Raw genomic sequence first — 22885 nt, forward strand, 5'->3', positions numbered from 1 at the left:
TTTAAACTTGTGGTACTTTAGGCATTTCTTCTTTACAATACTCTCAGCGTTTTGTGCTGTTTTAGCGATTTGTTCTTGGTTGTTCTTTTGATGTCTTTGAAGTCTTCAGTGTATTGTTGACAGTCCTATTTAAACATATTGTGAGCTTCTCTATCATCCAATGTGTCGCCTTATAGTACCTGCCGGAGATATGATGACAGGTTAGAATTCATCCCTTTTATGACGCTACAAACAGTATTAGCAGCTAGCGATATAGAGGGTTAAACGTCCCAAAGGGTTTTCCTGATGAATTGATTAAGATCGATGCGGAGCTAAAAAGACAACATCTCTATGACACGCCTACATGTAGCTGCCCATGCCTTTTAGGGTCCCTTTGTAGCGTGGCTATTGTCTTATTATCTGGAAAAGTACTTCAAATACATTCTAGATTTACTTAATTATCGCCACCCGATCTAAACCGCCCGTAAGCCGTCAAGGCAAGGATTATGGATTATTACAACATCAAAGTTTTCACCTCAAAAAAAAAAATTTCAGAATACAAATGCGTCAATGCTCTTATCATTGCTAACCAATTTGAATATCCCCCGGGCAAACACTGGCTTCCATTCCATTAGCAGTGATGAAATTCTGTGCCTGAATCCCGGTAATCTTCGGTTTAAAAGTAAATTCCAACTTCCAGGATCTAGGAAGATCTTAGTTACTGTACACAAGCCATGCGTTACTTAAAAATAGGAGACGGACTTTCAGACAATGGGGCGCGCAATTTGGCTTCGACCATGGTGTTGGGAGAACTAAAGAAACAATGTAAATATGGACTAATATAGACTGATATTATATATACTTTATATAATATACACCAATACTGTAAAGATAAATCCTAAAATGACCTGTTAGGTAATATGCGCCTTCTATTTTGGGGAACGATTTCGATCCAGTTTTTCTTTTTTCCTCTTTTGACTGATTATTCTGTTCTTGATTTCATGTCATTCTTTTTGTCTCGGGTGTCAAGTCCATCTTGATTTTTATGGTTGAAGCTGAATATCACCCAAAAGATAACTCTGTCTATGGCTTGTAACAATGATATTTTTTTAACTTACATAGGAGATTTGAAGGATTTGAAGGATGTAAATTTAGAGCCCCATTTTATACTGCAATTTTTCTAATTACGCTCATCTTGAATAATATTTTTTCTCAAGCACGCAAAACCAGTCAAACATATATGTTATTTTTCTCCAGAATTCTCGTGCGCATATAAAAATTGGATCATCTTATCGGTCGAACTGTAAAACAACAAACGGATCAACAAAGGTTTGTAACTTACCAGCATAAAAAAATCATACGAGACAATAGCGAGCTTATTGACAACGTCTAATTCGCCCCAGTGTGCTCACAACAAAAACACCATCAAATAAGCGTCACGTCTACCGAACACTATGCCTGGAATGCTTAGCAATGGTAGCAATATAATGATATTATATTGAATTGTAAAGCTAAATAAATTTGAATGTGTTCAGGTATATCCAAGGGATTTTAAACAATTTCAAATATCCATTAAGAGCACTCATTTTTACATATATTATCCATTTTCCACTCATCAAAAAGGGAAAATAATTTTGATTGTCAAATCATTATAATATTTGTATGAATTGCGGTTCCCTTTTTCTTACCTAAAGAATCCCCTCCAGGTTGAGGCGAAAAACTCTTCTACGAGTAGTTGTGTCAATTAACGCAAATTTTAAAATCCAGGCACTATCTATCTAACCGAAAAGCTGTTATGTATACTGCAACGCCGGCCTATTAGTTTTTACTCTTTAATCTACTCATGAAATGGGCAAACAATCAATTCTAAATGCAATTACAGATGATTTTGCTTTTCCGCCTTTTCGAGGAAGCGAAATGGACATGCGATATTATCTTTTGTAGCAAAAATATGTATACCCTAAAATATCCTTGTGTGTAATGATAAAATCTTCTGAAAAATAATATAAATTACTCTCAAAATCAGAATTTATAATATTTGGAAATGCATTCCTACATACTAAAGGCATCGGTTGTATTCTTTAATGCGTGCATGAGACATGAATGTCTTGTTCATCTCTTAGATTGAGCTTGTGATTTTGTCAGCCATGGGAAACACCTGTGCACGGGCCCCTCAGCAATTTACCCAGCTAGCCAAAATTTAATGGCCTTGAAATGAGATCATTCATCATTGAATATTTTATATTTCTCTTAGGAACGAAACATTTTGATGCACGCCACAAACATCTTAAGTATCTCAAAATTACCTCCAAGCAGTCACCCTTTCGAACCCTTGCTACCTGCAAAAGTGGCGGTTCCATGGGGATAGTAATTTTAAACTCAGGTAATGTGATTGATGAAGTGGTAGTATTAAATATTAGCTTATTTTTACAGTACTCAAATTCGGTAAACTATATCATGTAAGACAAGGAATCAACCTAGAAACAAATCTATCTCAAATCAGATTTATATCGGAAAAATAAAATTTGACTAAAAATGCCTCAAATGAAACACTGGAAGGCCTGGAAGGCTATCGACTTGAATATGACAACATGTTACAGGTACTTACAGTTATTTTTAGAAAACGTTGGTTCTTGGCAAATGTATATTATACTATAACGTTTACAGTTCTTCGTTTTGTTAGTTTGTTCGAGGGCCGTTATAGGGAGATATTCTGTTCGTTTGTTTGTTTGTGGGCTACATATAGATAGGGTTGGCCTTTTTATTGCGTAAACATTGTCCAATAGGTAACGATCCTTACAAAAAAAATCTATTTTATCTGTTACATCTTATTTGCCTGTCTTTGTATCAGTCAATCGAACTCTGCAACTGACAAATACTGTTCGGTAGGAGAAAAAAGATTTGATAATCTGATAAGGTACCTCGGGGTGATAATGTATCATCCTCACGTTCTTCTTTTAATTTCTTTATCGAAAGATTTCTACCGCTGGAAAAGCATCGGCTCATACACAAATCTCAGAAGCTCGAAACTCCAAAGGGATTGGAAAACCTCGCGCCTTCAGGATAATAGAAAAGCACGGCCAGGCCAAAGAAAAAACACTTTATGTGATCAACATAAAGAATAACAAAAAATGACAATATCTGAGGGCAATAAATAGAAGTGAGACGGTTTCTCCTAAGATCCATGATTATCAAAAATCTGTATCACGCCTATAAGCATTTGTGTGTTTTGCGTTATTAATAACACTGGTCACGACTCACGTATACGATGGAAACAATTCCGGTCAAAGATTATTATTGTCTTTTTCCCAATTTACGATGGTAAAAAAAAAATCAATCACACGATCACAAGAATATCTCACACCAGCTATAAAACCTTCTCTACACCTACACCATTCAAACAAAAGAACAAACAAAACAGCACACGATACCAACAGTAGAACTTTACCAGGCTCAAGTCGTGGCTCGTGCCCAGTCTTCCTCGACCTTCTTGCTTAGCCTCCCTTCCACAGGAGTCCCGCATATGAAGAAACCGTTGTCGTTTTAGGGGTCTGGTACCGAGGAATTTTAGTTTCTTTTCAGAGACTTTCTCCAGTGAGTAAAGATGGTCACAGTCACTGTTCTCTGGTCACTGTTCACTGTGTCTCTTTTGATTACAAGACATGAAATTTACGAAGCACCTGCGGTACAATGACCTTAAAAATAACAAGAATAATTCATTTCATCCAAATAATGAACATATTAGTTTCCTTATATGGAAGTGACCGCTAAATTTTCTTGATATGAAACTCCGAAAATAGTAATTTCCGTTTAACCCACTGGAGAGCGGCTGGGAGGCTATACGAGCTTTAACTTATGCCTACTCTTTATTTTGTTTTTTAGACACATAAGCCAAGTGCTATTCTGGAATTAGCTATACTTAATCCCTTGATATAATATAAAGTGCGCTGATCATGAAAAATGCAGTAGTTTAGGGGGACTTTTCAAATAGACGTACCAAACGTCTAGTATTATTATCATCATCATTACTATTATAATTAACAAAAACTGAAAATCAAATAAGTCCTGCTACATAATAAGGCCAAGAAAAAACACCTTCTACCTACGCACCTGTCTACAGCACCTGTCTACAGCTTTTGTTATATAATAGGGGACTTGCGCTAAGATATCACGTGACTGTTTGGGTGGCAAACTAGCGCGCGCTAGGCTTTTAGCGGCAAAATAGCAGCAACAAAAAGCAACTTATTCAGCGCTTACAAGAAAAAGCAAGAATTCTTTTTTCTTCAAGGGTTTAGTTTTATTTAAAGATTTTATTAATTTTTCTTGTCGTTCTCTGGTGTGACGGGCGCAGTCATTTCTGATTGTTTTTATTGTTTTGTTTTGAATTTGGCACCCAAAAAGGTCACGTGATCTCTTAGTCGTTCTCTGGTGTGACGGGCGCAGTCATTTCTGACGTTTTTTTATTGATTTGTTTTGAATTTGCCACCCAGAAAGGTCACGTGATCTCTTAGTCGTTCTCTGGTGTGACGGGCGCAGACATTTCTGACGTTTTTTTTTTATTGATTTGTTTTGAATTTGCCACCCAGAAAGGTCACGTGACCTCTTAGCGCAAGTCCTCTATTCAAATCACTATTTTTGAAAGAGATTGTGATATTGTCTTCATGTCCAATGTTATTCCAAAACCTGGTGGTGGAAAGCAACATGGTCTGCATACTTACAAGGGCGAAGGAAACAATTGAAACACACTCCAGCTGGTTCGACCTGAACTCTTCTTGCCGTTCTATTTTTCTGTCCGCTTTGGGTTGCGTATCTGCGTTTTTATGTCGGTTTTACTAACGGCCTTATGTCATCACATCTAAGTGCATATTTATAACTTTCCCTAGTTTTAACAAATACACCCTAGATCACGTCTCGTCATCACGTGGCTCATATCAAAGAGGGCGTACCAGTCATTGCTAAAAACGTCAAAGGACGTTTAGCGGCAAGTACTTGCCAGTGGCATTTTTAAAATCATGACATCCAATGTCAATAAACCAAAGCTATTATTTCTCAATAAATGAGTCTTATGATTCAAGGCCTAATCCTGGTAGTTTGTGCTTAGTCGTACCTCGTAAAATGCTTAGCAATGAAGGACTGAACCGTAAAACCTCTCGCCGTTGGCAGAGTATTTGTGACTCTGCATAATGTAGCGGATGGTCTTCGCCTGCTGGCAATTTACGTCTTAGTAAACTAAGTGAGATAATTAGTCACGAATAGTAATGAACCATGCATGATTTCTACCTTTTTAACTTAATCTTCCAAAATCATTTAGTATGTGACTTTCAACTGGCATGTAATATTATCAGAAGTTAAAATGAACAAATTTGCAGATGTGACGTTAGATGAGCTGCCAGCCCCAAGTAAAGACCTTGCCTCGAGGTGAAATGTGTGATTCATGTATTTTCATAAATTTCCCGGTTTTAGATAAAATGGGTATGAGGTAGAGCATATTGTAAATACGTCAAAGACATTAATGTCAGACAAAAGCTTGCAAACAAAATGCTCATCTGCAATTTTTACATGAACGTTATACTCATCATGGCGCATCAATCTGCACCAGGTTTAACCTGTTCATGATAAACTACCGTATAGTAGACACGCACAAACATAAATACAGGGTGTGTAGCAGCAAGCAAGCATGGTTTGCCTGGATTTTGACTTGAATAAAGTTGCCAAGGGACCGACTTTAAGTCATTTTGACTCGGTAAACTCGAACTCCCCGATATATGCCTTGTTTGATGATTGGGAATGGCTTTTAAAGTAATTCTATGTCATGGTATAATCACAAAGGGACACAGAAAACCAGGAAAGAGAAAAAGGGACATCCTAGCTCTTTATTTTTCTTTTTCAGTCGAGCCACAGTTTGTTTGACGTCCAAATATACGATTACCCTAATGTGTCAAAGACCAGCATAGTACCCATTTATTATATGTTTTACGAAAAATTAAAAAGAAAGATCTGTGGAGATTGCTAATGTCATTTTTCACGGACATTTTGGGGTTGATTCTCCTCTTCAAGAGAAAATTATGCGCGCATTTTTTGCACTCGCTCCATTTTTCGCGCGCGGTTGAGCTCTTTGCTTAGTCAAACGTTGAAACCCACAGATACGCTTGCTACCCAACGTTTGCCGATTTCGCAATCCTCATACTTTTTTATAATATTCATCTTTTAATCCATACACAATGTATTAGCCCGATACATTTGGTTAATATCTTCTTCCCATGAATGTATGTTATCATTCGATTATATCCCTTTTATTCCAAAAGTAGCGAGAAAGTGCGTGAATGAGCTACTTAAATCAGTACTGGACTTATCTTGTACACGACAAAAGCAAATGAGTCCATTTCGCGGAAGCCTGCGGGCAACATGATCTTGGGTTTTATTGACGCTTCGCGTACCGAGGTTGATACTTGCATTAGTAGGTATGGCAGAGGACGTAGGGTAATTGCGGAAACACGCTTGATCTAATCACGGTTTTACAAGACAACAACATGCGTTGATGCGCTCACCAATCTCAGCAATAGTAGACTTGCGCTAAGAGATCATGTGACTGTTTGGGTGGCAAACTAGCGCGCGCTCAGCCTTTTAGCGGCAAAATAACAGCAACAAAAAGCAGCTTATTCAGCGCTTACAAAAAAGCCAGAAATTCCTTTTTTCAGAAAAGCCTTTATTTTTTCGTCGTTCTTTGGTGTGACGGGCGCATCAATTTCTGATTTTTTTGTTTGATTATTTTGTTTTGAATTTGCCACCCAGAAATGTCACGTGATCTCTTGGCGCAAGTTCCCTACCGTGTTTAAGCAAGAGACCATGTCTCTTGGTTTAAGCTAGTGTTGTAGGTCTTGGCGTGGTGGCTGTGGTTAAATCCGAACCTCTGCTTAGGGAAGCAAGCGGTATCGCCGATATCGTCGTATTTTTACTTTGTAGGAGTCTAATACGCTTAAAATTATGAAAATAGCTCCCCACCATTTAAAACACCAAGTTCACAGAACTTTGATACGCCAAGATTGACAACACTAATCAGGCTTGGTGCCGTAACAGGCCACGTAAGATTAAGGGGGGGGGGGGATACAGAAACATTTCCTTATAACTTTTGAAAATATTGTGTGGGGGGGGGGGGGGGGGGGGGGGGACAGTGCCTTATCCCCTGCTACGACAATGAGTTGTCATGTAACCGCAACCAGAGCCAAGAATGAGTGGACATGTCCAAGGGGCAGCCTACTTAAAGGCGCTGGAGTTTTTATTCGGCGACTAAATCTGGAGTTTTCTATCATGGCAGAGAAATGGACTCGAAGAGCCTCCCTCACCAAGTGACCCACTTGGCGCGGGTGTGATTTAGAATTCTGATGGACCAAAAAGCCAGGTAGATCCAGAAATACCTCCACTATGAAGTTCATCAAGAAAACAACGACAGATTCCATTAGATGACCCGTATACTGAGGTTGAGTTGCTGAATTAAGAAAAGATACAACGTTTGGAGCCTGCGGTTTCACACGACTTACTTCAATAGTTATAATGCCATAGTCTGCTTGGTAGACTAAAAAAGTGTATCGTTATTTATCGTAAGGTGAAACACATCCTTGAGTCATAATTTTGATCATCAAAGTATAGCTTTGCTTTTCAAGCAGACAAAGGAAGACCGAAGATCACATTTCGCAAGTTATAAGGTCTTTACCTGTGATATGTGTTATTGCTACTGAGCCATTGCATAGCGTCTGTGTGTGGAATCATCTTGTTAATGATTTTGGAACATTGCGCGAAAAAGAGGGCGACCGACAGGAGCAAAAATGATCATAAATAAAGTAGAAATGTCGCCCAAATTGGGCAATTTCAGACAAATCAAGAGTCTTCAATCTGCAATATCTCAAGAACGGATTATCTGCCAAAAATACTAAAGCTTATTTTGTTTTAGATTACACTAGGGACGTCTATGCAAAAAAATCAAGTGAATATAAGCTAACACGACCTTACAATATGAACTTTGCCATTTGTTTGCTCCTGGGCGATCGCAAAAAGATGCGCACGTTATATTTTTCGCGCGTTCTAACTCACTGAAACGCTTGCGCTTGCGACGCAGGCGTAATTGCGAAAGGGCAAGTTAGATGGAATCCACACTTTTAGGCGTATCTAACGCTCTTACCTCTTGTGTAAAACGTTTTTACTGTGGTATGGAGTGCCTACGATGTCTAGGAACACTACATCTTGCGACATGAAAATAGCCCCTCTTGTACCTTCAGAGAGAAATACTCTTTACCATAACAGGCTCTTCGTTACCGTAAACTTGTTATTCCTGGCCCTATTGCACACATCTACGCTTTCTATTTCAATGCAACTATGCTTATTTTTCCCGAACCCTAAAATGATAAACACAAAAAGAGTTCATCATGTGAAACAGCTAAATAATTTACTTTACAGATAAAAATAGCAAAATGAAAGATGCGCTAAGAAATTACGATGGCAAAATCGCTGGCCCTCCCGGCTTTTGGCAGCCCTAATGATAACAGCAAAAAGCAGCTTTTTCAGCGCTTACGAATCATGTCGATACGGGGCTTTTATTGATTTCGGGCGACATCATTGTAAAACGCGACCCATTTGTAATTCAAGGTCATGAGGTCTCGCACGACTGCCGTGACCCTTCGCCGTTTCTGCATGACACTTGAGGTCATATTGCAAATAGTGTTATTCTAGGCGATTATTTTTTTTGTTCTTTTGATAAGAGTGCAGATAAATTTTACGCAATTAAAATCAGCAAAACCATGGCGTCTCTCAAATCAGCCATCTATCACTGATAGTAACATTAACTTAACACGGCGTATAGTTGATTGACAATGGCCCAAGCTCTAACCCTTAATGGTAATAATTATTCAGATACCCGAGAGCTTTGCCAGGTAGCCATGTGATACCCTCAATGCTAATGACCGCGTCTAGACCTATTTTTCTTATCTACGTCTCTGAGGTAGCAGACCATTCTATTCTATTCTACGGGCACATGAAAACATTTGCGTCTTTATTGCGCTTAACTTGTTTTATGCAAAAATGAAAACACTGTGCACTTTTAGGGGCAAAATAAACTACGCAAAATAAGCTGAATTAACGTCGCGTATTCAAACCTGAAGCCCCGGATGTTATATGCAACACAAAGATTAGTTACCCCTCCCTTATTAGCTTGCCACTTGAGATGACGAGGCGAGGTTCAACATACTATGCTCATTTGTTATTTTAAAGGATAAACTAGCACTTTCCAGTAAGGCATCCACGTAGCTAACATATCATCATCACCGTCTGATCATCATCATCTGCCAGCATCGTAGTCATCATGATCATGTTATGATCATAACGTCTCATATCAATCAATGGCTGTCGTATTTCTAAATGGTCTAAAAGAGCCTGGGGCGAGCGCGCGGGAGACCTGTGATATTCTAAAACGTTAGATACTAGGCTCCATATCCAAGTTGACTGCCAGCAAAATCGTGGTAAACACGAATTCCTGCAAGTTTACGTGGAAATTCTCGACTTACAAAGCTCTAGAGCGATAAAAAAGCGAAAAAAAATGCGGACCCCCAAATATGGTATGTTATGCCTAATAAGGAAATGACCTAGCGAGCTAGAAAAACCACAGTTTTTAAAACAAGATTGGCTGATATGTGGACACGTTAAGGTGAAGTGACCAATATAATGATAAAAAAGTCTAGATAAATTAGCGATATTGCTAATGTCAAAATATAGAATATGATCCATTAGAATACCCGAGAGCAATGCTTGGTGTAGTCTAGTATACGATTTCTCCTCTTACAGTGACTCTCGCTTGAGCGCGTGTTATAACTCACAATTTGTCAAAGTAGGGACATAAGGATAGATCTCGAAATTGCGCGAAAAAGGGGGCGACCGACAGGAGCAAAAATGATCATGAATAAAGTAGAAATTTCGACCAAATTTGCAATTTCAGACAAATCAAAAGTCTTTCAATCTGCATTATCTCAAGAACGGATTATCTACCAAAAATACTAAAGCTTATTTTGTTTTAGATTACACTAGGGACGTCTATGCAAAAAAATCAAGTGAATATAAGCTAACACGACCTTACAATATGAACTTAGCCATTTGTTTGCTCCTGGGCGATCGCAAAAAGATGCGCACGTTATATTTTTCGCGCGTTCTAACTCACTGAAACGCTTGCGCTTGCGACGCAGGCGTAATTGCGAAAGTGCCAGTTAGATGGAATCCACACTTTTAGGCGTATCTAACGCTCTTACCTCTTGTGTAAAACGTTTTTACTGTGGTATGGAGTGCCTACGATGTCTAGGAACACTACATCTTGCGACATGAAAATAGCCCCTCTTGTACCTTCAGAGAAATCTAAAGGGGGGTATGGCTCGGTGACAAAGGGGGAGGGGGGACTTTTTTGTTACATATGGCTTTCTGGTGGCCCCTAAACCCTCCTCCCCCCCTAGATCTGCCACCGAGCGCGACTATAAATCCCAAATGACTAATTTCAGTGTTGCTAAAAAGAAATGAATGGAATGTGTAGGTTTATAATATCGATGAAATTCGAAAATTTTACTGGTGTTGAAAACGATATCATTTCTTTCACATATGAAGATATCAGTTGTCATACACAGCAAAAATTGCATTTAAAGTAATTTTCATTGATAACTAATACATTCGTAAAGTGTACTATAAAAACGTGTGCGGTGGTGAAGCGAACACCATAAGAGGACGGCAAACAACCAACAACACCTTAAGTAGTTTGACCAAATTTCTTGATAACATACCTTCGAGGTGTGGGTGGGTGCAAGGAGGAGGTGTGGGTGGGTGCAAGGAGGAGGTGTTGGTGGGTGCAAGGAGGAGGTGTGGGTGGGTGCGAGGAGGAGGTGTGGGTTGGTGCAAGGAGGTGTGGATTATTGGACACAGGTGTGGGTTATTGCAAGGAGGTGTGGGTGGGTGCAAGGAGGAGGTGTGGGTGGGTGCAAGGAGGAGGTGTGGGTGGTGTAAGGAGGTGCGGGTGGGTGCAAGTAGGAGGTGTGGGTGGGTGCAAGGAGGAGGTCTGGATGGGTGGGTGCAAGGAGGAGGTGTGGGTGGGTGCAAGGAGAACGTGTGGTTGGGTGCAAGGAGGAGGTGTGGGTGGGTGCGAGGAGGAGGTGTGGGTGGGTGCAAGGAGGAAGTGTGGATGGGTGGGTGCAAGGAGGAGGTGTGGGTGGGTTCAAGGAGGAGGTGTGGGTGGGTGCAAGGAGGAGGTGTGGGTGGGTGCAAGGAGGAGGTGTGGGTTGGTGCAAGGAGGTGTGGATTATTGGACACAGGTGTGGGTTATTGCAAGGAGGTGTGGGTGGGTGCAAGGAGGAGGTGTGTGTGGGAGCAAGGAGGAGGTGTGGGTGGTGTAAGAAGGTGTGGGTGGGTGCAAAAGACAGGTGTGGGTGGGTGCAAGAAGGAGGTGTGGGTGGGTGCAAAGAGGAGGTGTGGGTGGTGTAAGAAGGAGGTGTGGGTGGGTGCAAGAAACAGGTGTGGGTGGGTGCAAGGAGGAAGAGTGGGTGGGTGCAAGTTGTTGGTGGATGCAAGAAGGTGTGGGTGGGTAAAAGGAGTAGGTGTGGGTGGTGTAAGAAGGAGGTGTGGGTGGGTGCAAGGAGGAGGTGTTGGTGGGTGCAAGGAGGTGTTGGTGGGTGCAAGGAGGAGGTGTGGGTGGGTGCAAGAAGGAGGTTTGGGTGGGTACAAGAAGGAAATGTGAGTGGGTGTGAGGAGGTGTTGGTTGGTGCTAGGAGAAGGTGTGGGTGTGTGTGTGGGGGTGATTGCAAGGAGGGTGGATGGGTGGGTACAAGGAGAAGGTGTGGATGGGTGGGTAGAAGGGGAAAGGTGAGGGTGAATGGGTGCAAGGAGATGGTGTTTGGGGGAAGGAGGGTAGGGAGCTGTTGTGCAAAAATACCATTAATCTTGGTCAGTAATTTAGCTGCACGTACAACGCAGGGGACGATAGCGGTACGGACAATCGAGGCTATCATAAAGGTTCACCGGGAACTCCGGGAACGTAGTGCATTTACCGCCGTGTACACACAGCAGAAAAATTAAATTGACGAGGATGTATCTTCGAATATCCCACATGGTTCGGATAAGACTCCTAACTCAAGTGAGCCTAGCAATGAAGGACGAGGAAATCGTCTAGATCCAGTTACCCCTCCAGCGAGTTATGCAGAAGCTGGTTGTCAATTAACAGAACAAGTGAGGGAATGTAGTGAGAGGGCAATAGACCCGATCGCTCTACGTGAAGAAGAGGACTTGCCGAGTTATGAGGAAGTATGCAGGCAATTAAGGGAGAGCGAGACTAGGTAATAATCCTTTGTATATCGCGCTTCATAAGCATTTCGATCTTCTTTTCCAATGTTTAAAATAACGCAATTTTCTCCAGATATATCATTCGGGCCTCAAATCGAACTAAAATACCAAAACCCCAATTATCTGGTAAAAGTTCGTGTTTCGTTCTCTCGTGCCCTAGACTTCAGGATAAACCATCTTGACAGCGTCTAACACGAGGAACTCGTCTAGAAACATGTCTATCTTGTGATCCACCTTTCTGAGCCATACGGCCTTCTTCCATTTTAAATCGTGTAAAAGTTCTTTCGTAGTGTCCGGAGACTTGGGCGTTTCCACCGGCTCGCTGGGTGTGTTGTGCGAAGTGTTCTATGAATGGAATCATGTCAGCAGAATATAATATAAAGATCGACACCCAGGACAACCCCCCCTCCCCCAACCCTCTCTCTAACAGCCGTCTTTTCCCTTACTTCTTAATAATGAAACTTTCTTTACCACTTAACGAACCACAGTCATCAAGGTTATTGTTATCTTTTAATAAAGGAACTTAATTTATGCGATGTAATGCAATGTCTTATAGCCACAATCGTTGTTGCGCCCTGAATCCAAAATTCCTTTTTTCGTTTGGGAATAGCGCGTAGTCAATCAAACCAAACAATCAAAACCAGACAAACCGCCCCCAAGATTGTGTCTGACTACGCGCTATTCCCAAACGAGACGAGGATTTTGGATTCGCCGAGGTCGCGCAACAAGGAATTTGGCTATAATACCGCCAAAATGCAATGAAAAATATCACAGTAGCTTTTATTCTATCCCCAAAATCACCCGATGAAGATGGACTCTTTCTCAGTGACGGCTGACAGAGTCTCTTTAACATCGATCAAGCTCTGACTCATCTTCCTTACTATCAGCGCAGCAAAACGTCTCTTTATATAAGGGATGATAACGTCAATTCACTCAAGGAAATTGGCTACATAAAGTGTACCATTCATAAGAAATGTTTTATAGACAGGGCCGTAGCAGGCCTCGAAATATTGGGGGGGGGGGGGGGGCACAATACAGAAACATTAAAAATATATTGGGGGCACAGCCACGCCCCTACAGGTCATTTCCTTATAACTTTTCAAAATATTGAGGGGGGGGCTACGGCCCTGATAGCATATATCTTAACTTATCACGATTTCAAACAATCAAATTTGTTATGAAACCAAATAAAGGATATGAACTATTTTTATTTGTTGGGGTTGCTATGGTTTCCGACCTTAATGTTGTCGTCAAGCTCCTCTAACTTCTGCTTGACTCTGTCGATCACGTGTCTCTCGAGGACGCCACGCGTGGCCTCGCGCACCAAGTCATTCAGCTCCCGCTCCTTTAGAGGCCTGGCGAACAGCAGATGGTTAAGCCACGTGATCACGGCTAGTGCTATTATCGCCCCTAGATAAAAACAGTGGTTCGAGTTAACCAAATAAAGCTTTAGTGGCAGTTTGCTCGGGGACCAAGCGTTCTTTGCTTTCTCCAAAGGTCTTGTTTTGTTTTCTAGGACTTTTCCAGAAGCGTAAGTAAACAAAAAATAGACATTGCGCTGTTTCACTTTTATAGCAAACGCATCCCAAACAATTACAACCCTTCAGCATCGGAACTCAAAGAAGTTTTTTTTTACTCAAAATCTTTACGAACTTCTGGTGAAAAAAAGGCTGAGTATATCAACAACAAAGGAGAAAAAAGTATGTTTTTAATTTACCTGAGAGGAGAAGCAAACCGATATTCTGCGACTCAAACTTTGCATCCCTTTGAAGCATATTCCATGCAAACTTCTCATCGTCCGAACACTTCTTGACAACACCGCATTCGTCAAATCCAGCCCGATAGCAGACCCAAATCTTAGTGTTCAGAAAAGCAGAGATTATCCAAGCGATAGATGGCAAAACCAAGTACAGAAATGCCGCAACGCCATAGCCTATCATCTCTGGACTTACACACTTCTCCTTGGAAGTTTTTCGGTTCACAAGGAAGAGGATGTTTTTTGATTTGATGACAGCAAGGAAGAACAGGACCCCTGGGGGCACGTACAGCCATAGTAAGGCATTCCGACAGTTTATCCCGTATTTGCTTACTACTTGCTCAAAGGCTACGACAGCGAAGATGGCAAAGGCGTTCTTGATGGTCTTCTTGTCTTGAAATACAGAGTAGAGTTTGACCATAGCGAGAGTGCAGTAGTTTCGAAGAATAAGGCAAGACCTTGAAGGCTTTCTGGGAAGACCTCTTGGAATACCGTAATATGAATTCAAGCGATAGCATGTCATTTTGACGTTACAGGTAATTTGGTCTTGTATATGTAAACAGGTGATTTGTTATTCCAGTTGATAGTATAAACAAATTTCACCCATATCTACGGTTTTATAGACTGTCTACACTAATTTTTTTATTCTTTACAGGCTACGGCAGTACACAGACTTACTAGCGTAAGATTTTATACAGACTTTTTAGCGGTCTAACGTTTCTTCCACCGATATTTCATTCACACAATCGGAAGGTGTCTTAGGAAATAGAAGTCTGTTTCAGAAATGACCTCCAGGAACATAATCAATGGAAAAAAGCTAATATATACTCCTACATCCTATGCTCTTTATTCATAGTATATCCTGAGATGTGTTAGGGGGTCCTGTGGTGTCGCTTTGGGGTACTTTGGGTGTCCTGTGGTGTCGCTTGCGGGTACTTTGGGGGTCCTGTGGTGTCGCTTGGGGGTACTTTGGGGGCCCTGTGGTGTAGCTCTCTGTCTCTCTCTCAGAACAAAGTGCTCCACGGAATGCGCGTTTGTAAATTATTCTGAATTTAATTACAATATCTACATGGCCTTACATGCCTTTGCTAAAATCCATTACCCTACCCACGTCCCTCCAACAATAACATTTTCCCAAAATTCCCAGAAGTTGTAAATTCTCTGAGTCTGCAAATATATAAATAAATTGGTGAACGTTTAAAAAAGCACCATCTAGACTACTGTAGATATTTCCTATAAATGAGCTACTGAGTTACTGGATTTTTTCTCTGTGTCTCATGAAGTTCGTTACCACCAGTGTCCTTGGTGAGTCTTCTTCACACGAGCGACCTGTAAACAAGAAACAAAAAACACATTCATTATAGAGACTGACATTCCGACCATGTGACGACCACCAAGAGATCTTAATTTCCTGTTTGAGAGGAATAAATCAAATGAGCCTTTTATCATAAGCAGGTATATCTTTTAAGCGGACGGGGGCACATTTAAAAACAGCAAATTTTAGATTGTTTCTTTGTTAGCCAACTCGTGAGAAGACAAATTTATTATGTCCGCCTTTTGCCAATAAAATTTGTCGCGAATTTTTCGGTTTTCAACAAGGATGGAACAGAGACTTTGTTGCTACATACATAGGCTTGTTGTTGGACAACATATAGGCTGCTGTTCCTCTTTGGGGCTAAACTGAAGTATAGTGGCGATGGCAGTGTTTGCTTACAATACGAGGGACTACACAAAGGCTGCTATACCTCTTCGGGGCTGAACTGAAGTATAAGGGCGATGGCACTGTTTGTTTACAATAAGAGGGACTACAAATAGGCTGCTGTACCTCTTTGGGGCTAAACTGAAGTATAGTAGCGATGGCAGTGATCATTTGCTCCTTCACCGAGTAGCTTGTGGTCATCATGAACCGAAGTATGATATTCTTGAGGTATTCTAGGTTTGCAGTCTCTCGAGATCTGTGGCAAATACAGAAAGGTAATTAGGAAGTAAAACCCTCGAAGCAAACCGGGCTCGATCAGGACTAACCTATCTCGCTCGAGCTTTCGGATTTCTTCTTTTAGTGTTTCGCATTGGTCTCTCGTTTTCGCTTCCCTGCAATAATCAGTCAAATGTCAATCCTCATTGACAAGTTCATTGACAAGTACTAGAGACATACCCAATGAATATCCTTCGCTTTTTTTTATTCATCATCACTACCACCATGTACCACCGTAATAAGCATTGTTACCTGAGTGTACAGTACCAAAGACAGTGTACATTATGAATGATTCCATTATCCTTACGATCACCATCTAGTCCAGACCTGGGAATCTCTTTGCGCTCGACATTCTAACTCGTGTGAAAGAATGTCGAGGGCAAAGAGAGTCCCAGGTCTGAACTAAATTACTTATCATAAGAATGATTCTATTTTCCTTATGATGACTATCACCAGCACTGTTACCTGACGCGCAGTACCTAAGGTCGTCTGCATTATGAATGATTGTATTATCCTTATGATAACCATCATAAGCACCGTTACCTGAGAGTACAGTCCCTAAGGTCGTCCTCTAAGTCATTCTTCTCTCTTCTTAATGCAGAATTCTCCGCATCTCGTCTTGCTTGTTGCTGAGCGTAGTGAATAAGTAATCCGGGCTCTGCCGAGGATACCTGAGAAAGTGTGCAGACTAAACATGAAGACGAGTTCATAATTCAAACTAGAGTATGCTGAGGATTTATAACTTGAATTTTTGGTTATCTGGAATAGTAACTAAAGTTACTATAGCAGGCCCGTACCCAGGGGTGTGCAAGGGTGGAGTTGCACCCCCCATCACACAATAGACGAGCCATTTGTAGACAAAACTATATAGCATAAGCGAATTAGATAAAGAAGGCTTTCTAGATCACTCTGGTATATCAAATCTACAACTCAAACATTTTTGTAACCAAATCGGGTAATAAACATCGCGTGGAGATAATGCAATGGCGAAAAAATCCCCTTCTGTCCTTTCGGGGGTGGTCAGATTTTTATCAGAGAACTCATCCTCTCCAACCCCCCCCCCCCCCCCCCCCCCCCCCGGAAAAATCAAGGACCAATTTTTCAGATTTCGCACCCCCTCCCCCCTCCCCCCCCAAGAAAAACCCTGGGTACGTTAAGTGTCTTTAAAAACCCTTTCCAGCTTAGATGCTGGATAAAGAGGGCACAGATACATGGTGCGATCGAATAAAAGCATGAAGAGGCGGACTTTTCTACCATATGTATAACAACGGTCATAATTTATTCACAACCATGCCGGAGATTTCCTTTTCTATCTCCACTTAGGGATATAAGTGTAAATAACCACCGCAAAATATTTCGACACTTACCCCGGCCTGCCTTGATAGCAGCTGATACACAGCAGCACTTGTGTCCGGTGAGGTGTCCGCGCCACCGGCACTTTCATCGCCCTCTTGGGGCGCAACGGGCAAGTCCATGAACTTTCGAGAATATGCAAATGCACTGCCCGACCCCCCAGGATTGCTTGAGCTCGGGCTGCGCATGCGCAACGACTCGATTTCCGCATCTTTCTCTGCAATAAGTTCCAACGTCCTTTCTCGTTGTTTCACAACCTGCTTTTCGAGTTCACTGACTTTGTGTCTGTAAATCAACTCGGAGTCCTCTCTGCCCTTTTGATACCGTTCCTCGGCTGTATGTAAATCCATTTGCAACTGAGACACAACGCTAGTGAGTTCATTTTCTCTCTGATGACTATATTCCTCCATGTCCTTTAGCCGTTTTTCTAAGCCCGCGTTCCGTGCCTTTAGTTTGTCGAGATCTTCTAGTTGTGTGGTGATTTCCTTCAGTGATTTGCTTCTGTGCAGCAGTTGGGTCTTTGCCTTGTAACGCTCAAACTCGTCCTTCAGCTGCCTTAGCTCCTGCTGACAAGCGTTGTGGGTTGGGTCACTGTTCAGTATTGACTCAAGCTCAGACTTGCTTAGACCTTCCAGCTCTAAAGGGCAAAAAAAAAAGCAGACAACCGAAAGATTAGGTTGGTTCCTAGCCGCCTATTGTTTAAGAACTAAGCAATAAAGCAATAAGTTTTGGATATTGTCCTTGAATAAAGGTTAGCACATGAGCCATAATCAATGTTATATCGGTTAGATTAAACTGTGAAACTGCAAATTAATCGCATATTTTGCGCCTTAAGAGAAATAACAAGCTTTAAGCCTTGGTTTATATACAGGACTAAAAGGTGACCATGCCAAGGTGACAATTTTTTTTGCCATCCCCCAGAAATGGAAGTTACAGTGAGATTTTACATTTACTTCAGGACACTTTCAGAAATCGGTAACATATAACGTGCTTAAATTCTAAATAAAAAGTATGTATCGGTGCCACAAGTTCTAAAATACTGTCTTCTTTGGCCATAATTCGGCTTTTTATTGGTTACTCCTTAATTCCTGGACCGTAACTTTCCATGAAGGTAAGATAACGTTCTGCTGTACCTTGGTCAATTGACTTTTCAGAAGACTTCTCAACAGCAAGTTTGAGCACTGTCCTTAGCTTTTGCACCTGGTCACGCAAGCTATCTATCTCTGCAACAGTCTGGATGTTGTTGTCGGGCACCCCCTCCCCCACGGGACTGTGGAGGGTGAGGGCAGTGTTTTCTGTGTCAAGCTGTTGTAACCGTTCCTTTAGCTTGTGAATCACCTCTTGATCATGGAAGCGAAGCTTTTCGTAGCTACCAACCACTTCAGATAATTCTGAAAGCTTTGTCTCTATAACAAAATAAACGTTTGTTAAAAAAATATGTGTAAATAACTTTACTGCGACTTTGAATTTTCTGCAAAATTCAATTTTTCAAAGACTAAACAGGTTTTCCCGCTTCCATCAATCAAAGTTTTGCTGTGAAATGGCCGAAAGTCTTGGTAAAAAAAAAAACTTCAATGCTTTCATTGAGTAAAAAGAGTATAAAAATTCCATGTTATATCCCAATTATTCATGACCCTCTATAGTGGCAAGGCTGGATATTCTAACCAAGATCAGGTCCCAATTATTCATGACCCTCGATAGTGGCAAGGCTGGATATTCTAACCAAGATCAGGTCCCAATTATTCATGACCCTCTATAGTGACAAGGCTGGATATTTTAACCAAGATCAGGTCCCAATTATTCATGACCCTCGATAGTGGCAAGGCTGGATATTTTAACCAAGATCAGGTCCCAATTATTCATGACCCTCGATAGTGGCAAGGCTGGATATTTTAACCAAGATCAGGTCCCAATTATTCATGACCCTCTATAGTGACAAGGCTGGATATTCTAACCAAGATCAGGTCCCAATTATTCATGACCCTCTATAGTGACAAGGCTGGATATTCTAACCAAGATCAGCCACTCTGTCTTCCTCCACACAAGTAATGAGCTTGAGCTTGTCTTCTGCATCATTTGCTCTCTTTTGCTCTCTGCTTACTGCTTCCATGTGCTCTCTCTTCATTTCTGCCATCTCTTCCTGCAGTTGGACCAGCAATGGAGATGGCTTTGACGATTTCTCCTCTGCCTTTTCTAATCTCTCCTTCAATTCTTTGAGCTCCTTTCTCAGCTGTGAAATACAGTTCTCATAATCCCTTGCTTTGCTTTCTGGAAAGTGTTTGCTGGATTCCAGCATGTCCTTCATATCATCCAGTTGCTGTTCAAGTTCTTCTTTTTGTGTTCTCTCCTCTGAGAGTAACAGCTGGAGCTCTCTGAGCATGAGTGCGTGGTTGTTTTCTTCTTCTTCTCTGTTTTGCTGCTCCTGTCTCATCCGCAACTTCAGCTAGGAAAAATAACAATGTTCACACAACAGCCCCATTCATTCTCTTTTTAAGCCCTTTCAATGTAATAACACCCACCTACCTGCTATCGAAGAACTACATTTTATGAACAAGACCCCTCTCTCTATTTACATGTAGCTCCCTCCCTTCTTCTAACAAGTACATGTTTTCAAAAGTCTTTGTTGCTCCATACAAATATAAAAAGGATGCAAAACGTCATGCAGAGACAAGCATAATACAGTATACTAATGGTAGTACAGTAAATATCACAATCCATCTATGTAGTGCCAAAAATGGGAAAGAGAGATTTTGAAATAAGACAAAAAATAAATACCCCCTCCCCCAAGAGGTTGTACATAGTACTCTTTCAAATAGTTTAAAATTTATGTGACAAACACGACTTTGCAATACTGACCTCCTTGGTTTGAGATTCAAGCTCTTTTAGCTTTTCAGTAAGCTTCTCTCTCTCTGCTTCCATTTCTTTTTGTTTCCCCTCAAAGTCATGCTACATAAACAAACAAACAACAATATAACTAAAGCTACAGCACTAAAACATTGGACAAAATCCAAGCTTTACAAAGTTAACAATAACTTTTCACTACATACATAGTCTGTTTTTTTTATGTGTTACACTGTGTTACACTGTTAGATACACTGTGTTACACTGCTAGCAGTCAAATTAGCTGTTTGCTCGTACTGGTAGGGTTTCCAAACTCCAGAACATCGATTATGTTTGATAGGCAATTATGGAGAAATAACCATTCGGCCTATGCTACATATACGGCCAGGGGTATCCTCAAGCACTTTTGCGTTACAGAGTTCAGTGCAACTCCAGCTGGCAATTTCAAAATACAGCAAAGCGTTAAAAATGCTCATGGTAACTTCCAAAATGATATCACATATGCTCAACCCATTTTCTTCACAGGTTTCCGTAGAGGTTTCTTTTGGGGATACTAACAAACAAACATGTGTAAGAGCAGAGATGGAACACAGCTGTTAGAAAGAAACTTTGAATAAACTATGCTAGCAGGCTGCCATACTGTATGTTGGTCTAGTTTTGAACTAAAGCATTGAAATTGTAGTTTGTGTATCACAAAGCTCTGAGAATACATGTTGTATGTGTACCATCATCTTTTTCTTGTCTGCCTGGTAGTTGGCCTCCATCATAGCCTTCTGCTCCATGACAGTCTTCAAAGTTGAAGACAGGGTCAATACTTGGTCCTGTTCATTTTTGTCGTCATCACCATCCTCATCTTCATCATCTGATTCCACTGCTACATCACCCTATTTACGTACATCAGAAGGTAGGTTTGAAATGCATACAAGATGTATGTTCTACCCTATCCTACAGTTCTACCAGTGTATAATTGAATTGCAAAAAGCATGGCCCCCATTTATTTATATTTATAGTAAAAGGGAATGAGGGCCTGTCTTTTTGCATTTGTTGAAATAATTTCAAGTTGGCTTGAAAGTCCCAATTCCTCAATGAAATCAATTTACAGAACGTCTGAATTTGCAAAACCCACATTTACATCAGACAAATGTGATGTGGATACTTGGTATTCTAAGTAACAAGTAGAATATTAAGGATATCGAGATACCAGCTTTAAAGCTTTACTGTCGAATCCATTGTATCACAACGCTGCATTTTCAAAACATTGATTTGTTTTTGTCTTTTGGGATTTTTTGTTGCGCCAGTCTAATTATTCTAAGCCAATTAGATTCTTGCCATCTCTCGCCTAGTCCAGTTGCCTGGCTTTCTGTCGCGACACTGTCTGGTTTTCGTCCAGAGGATAGCCATAGGGAAGTGCACAAACCAAGACTCTGATTTGCTCAGAATGGTTAAACTGATGAAACAGAAAACCAAAACAAATCGTGCTTTGAAAACGCGGGTCGCGATTCAATGGGTTCGGCAGTAAAACAATTAACCAAAAATACCTTGAAACTTTTTATGAATAGTGTACTGCTACGAACCCCAAATGGCTAAGCATTGTGTACTTTATCAAAATCATATACAGTAGCTAAGTACCTCATTACTTAGCCCTTTCCTATCTGGCCCATCCTGCTTGTCATTTCCCTGAGTCTCTGTCTGACCAGACGGTTCGTTCACAGCAAGAGGGTGGTCCTTCACCTCCACTCCTGCAGGTTTCCCTTGAGCCACCATCTTCTCATCAGACACAATTTCCTTCTCATAAGGCTTCCCTTCACCTTCAAGGCCAACGCCTTTAGGCCCATCAGCTACAGGACTTGCATCATGGCCTTTCTTCTTGGAAGATCTGGGATGTTTGGTGTGAGATTGCTGAGCTGTAGTGAGAACTTTGATACTTGCATCCAAAGCCTCCTTTTCTTTGAGGAGATTCTTGTATGCGTGGACAACATCTAAGTAGAATTAATTACAACAATCACAAAAAAAAATGCAAAATCTTATGTGGCTGCTCTCAGAATATTTTCTCATGATTATATTCAAGTAGTCATAATTATATAATACTTCAAACGCTTCTCGGTACTATTTACCTCTCAGCTTTGACTCATATCTACTCAACTGTTCCTTCTGGGCCTCAATGATTTTGATTAGCTCTGATCTTGACTTTCGTTCCATCGGTTCACAATATTTTTACCATTAGGTCAAATTCAGTGCAATTCTTGCATTATTGATAACATTTCAAATTATATGAGAAAAAAAGAAAATAATGTCATCCATGGATACGAAATGAAAAAATGTTTACTCTCATAGTAAATATTGTAGGACGGTCTTCCTTCTACTTCAACCAAATTCACACGTATCAGCCGCCATATTGTTTTGATTATGAGCCTCGTCCTCACGTATAGAGCCCAGTCTCTCGCAAGTAAACTTTCTTCGCATGGGTTTTGAAAGATGAAGAGATTTCTCTTCGTCTGATTCGAGCCTATGATGTAATATCATCAACTTTTCTCTTTTCCTGTATATTCTCTTGTCTCAAAAATGGCATTGTTTGTTGATTCTTTGTTTTTGTAGGCAGACTCCTCCCCCCTCCTAGAACTATC

At 40.9% G+C, this 22885-nt stretch overlaps 2 protein-coding genes and 1 long non-coding RNA gene across 5 annotated transcripts; 1 reads left to right on the forward strand and 2 right to left on the reverse strand.

The window, feature by feature from the left end:
• Nucleotides 1–25: 25 nt before the first annotated feature.
• Nucleotides 26–17036, forward strand: LOC116619692. 2 transcript variants are annotated; one of them, XR_007311966.1, is made up of 3 exons: nt 26–804; nt 1237–1308; nt 16669–17036. It is a non-coding gene; the product is annotated as an uncharacterized LOC116619692 (long non-coding RNA). The 2 variants fall into 2 exon arrangements; XR_007311967.1 differs by lacking the exon at nt 16669–17036 and adding an exon at nt 2956–3065 and having other exon boundaries at nt 160–804.
• On the reverse strand, nt 12326–14931 carry LOC116619693. Its single transcript, XM_032384742.2, has 3 exons — nt 14054–14931; nt 13574–13746; nt 12326–12681 (listed from the first exon to the last, which is right to left on the reverse strand). Exons 1-3 carry the CDS (start codon nt 14613–14615, stop codon nt 12493–12495), a joined length of 924 nt encoding a protein of 307 aa, XP_032240633.2. The 5' UTR covers nt 14616–14931; the 3' UTR covers nt 12326–12492.
• On the reverse strand, nt 15126–22835 carry LOC5515034 (GRIP and coiled-coil domain-containing protein 1). Of its 2 annotated transcripts, none has more exons than XM_048729148.1 (11): nt 22376–22835; nt 21891–22240; nt 20987–21145; nt 20277–20366; nt 19434–19863; nt 18554–18826; nt 17435–18057; nt 16611–16738; nt 16118–16183; nt 15758–16047; nt 15126–15421 (listed from the first exon to the last, which is right to left on the reverse strand). In XM_048729148.1, exons 1-10 carry the CDS (start codon nt 22458–22460, stop codon nt 15768–15770), a joined length of 2484 nt encoding a protein of 827 aa, XP_048585105.1. In that variant the 5' UTR covers nt 22461–22835; the 3' UTR covers nt 15126–15421; nt 15758–15767. The 2 variants fall into 2 exon arrangements, with proteins under 2 accessions (XP_048585105.1, XP_048585106.1); XM_048729149.1 differs by having other exon boundaries at nt 15918–16047; nt 22376–22830.
• Nucleotides 22836–22885: the final 50 nt, after the last annotated feature.

The sequence above is a fragment of the Nematostella vectensis genome, chromosome 6, assembly GCF_932526225.1.
Source record: "Nematostella vectensis chromosome 6, jaNemVect1.1, whole genome shotgun sequence".
Classification (NCBI taxonomy): domain Eukaryota; kingdom Metazoa; phylum Cnidaria; class Anthozoa; order Actiniaria; family Edwardsiidae; genus Nematostella; species Nematostella vectensis.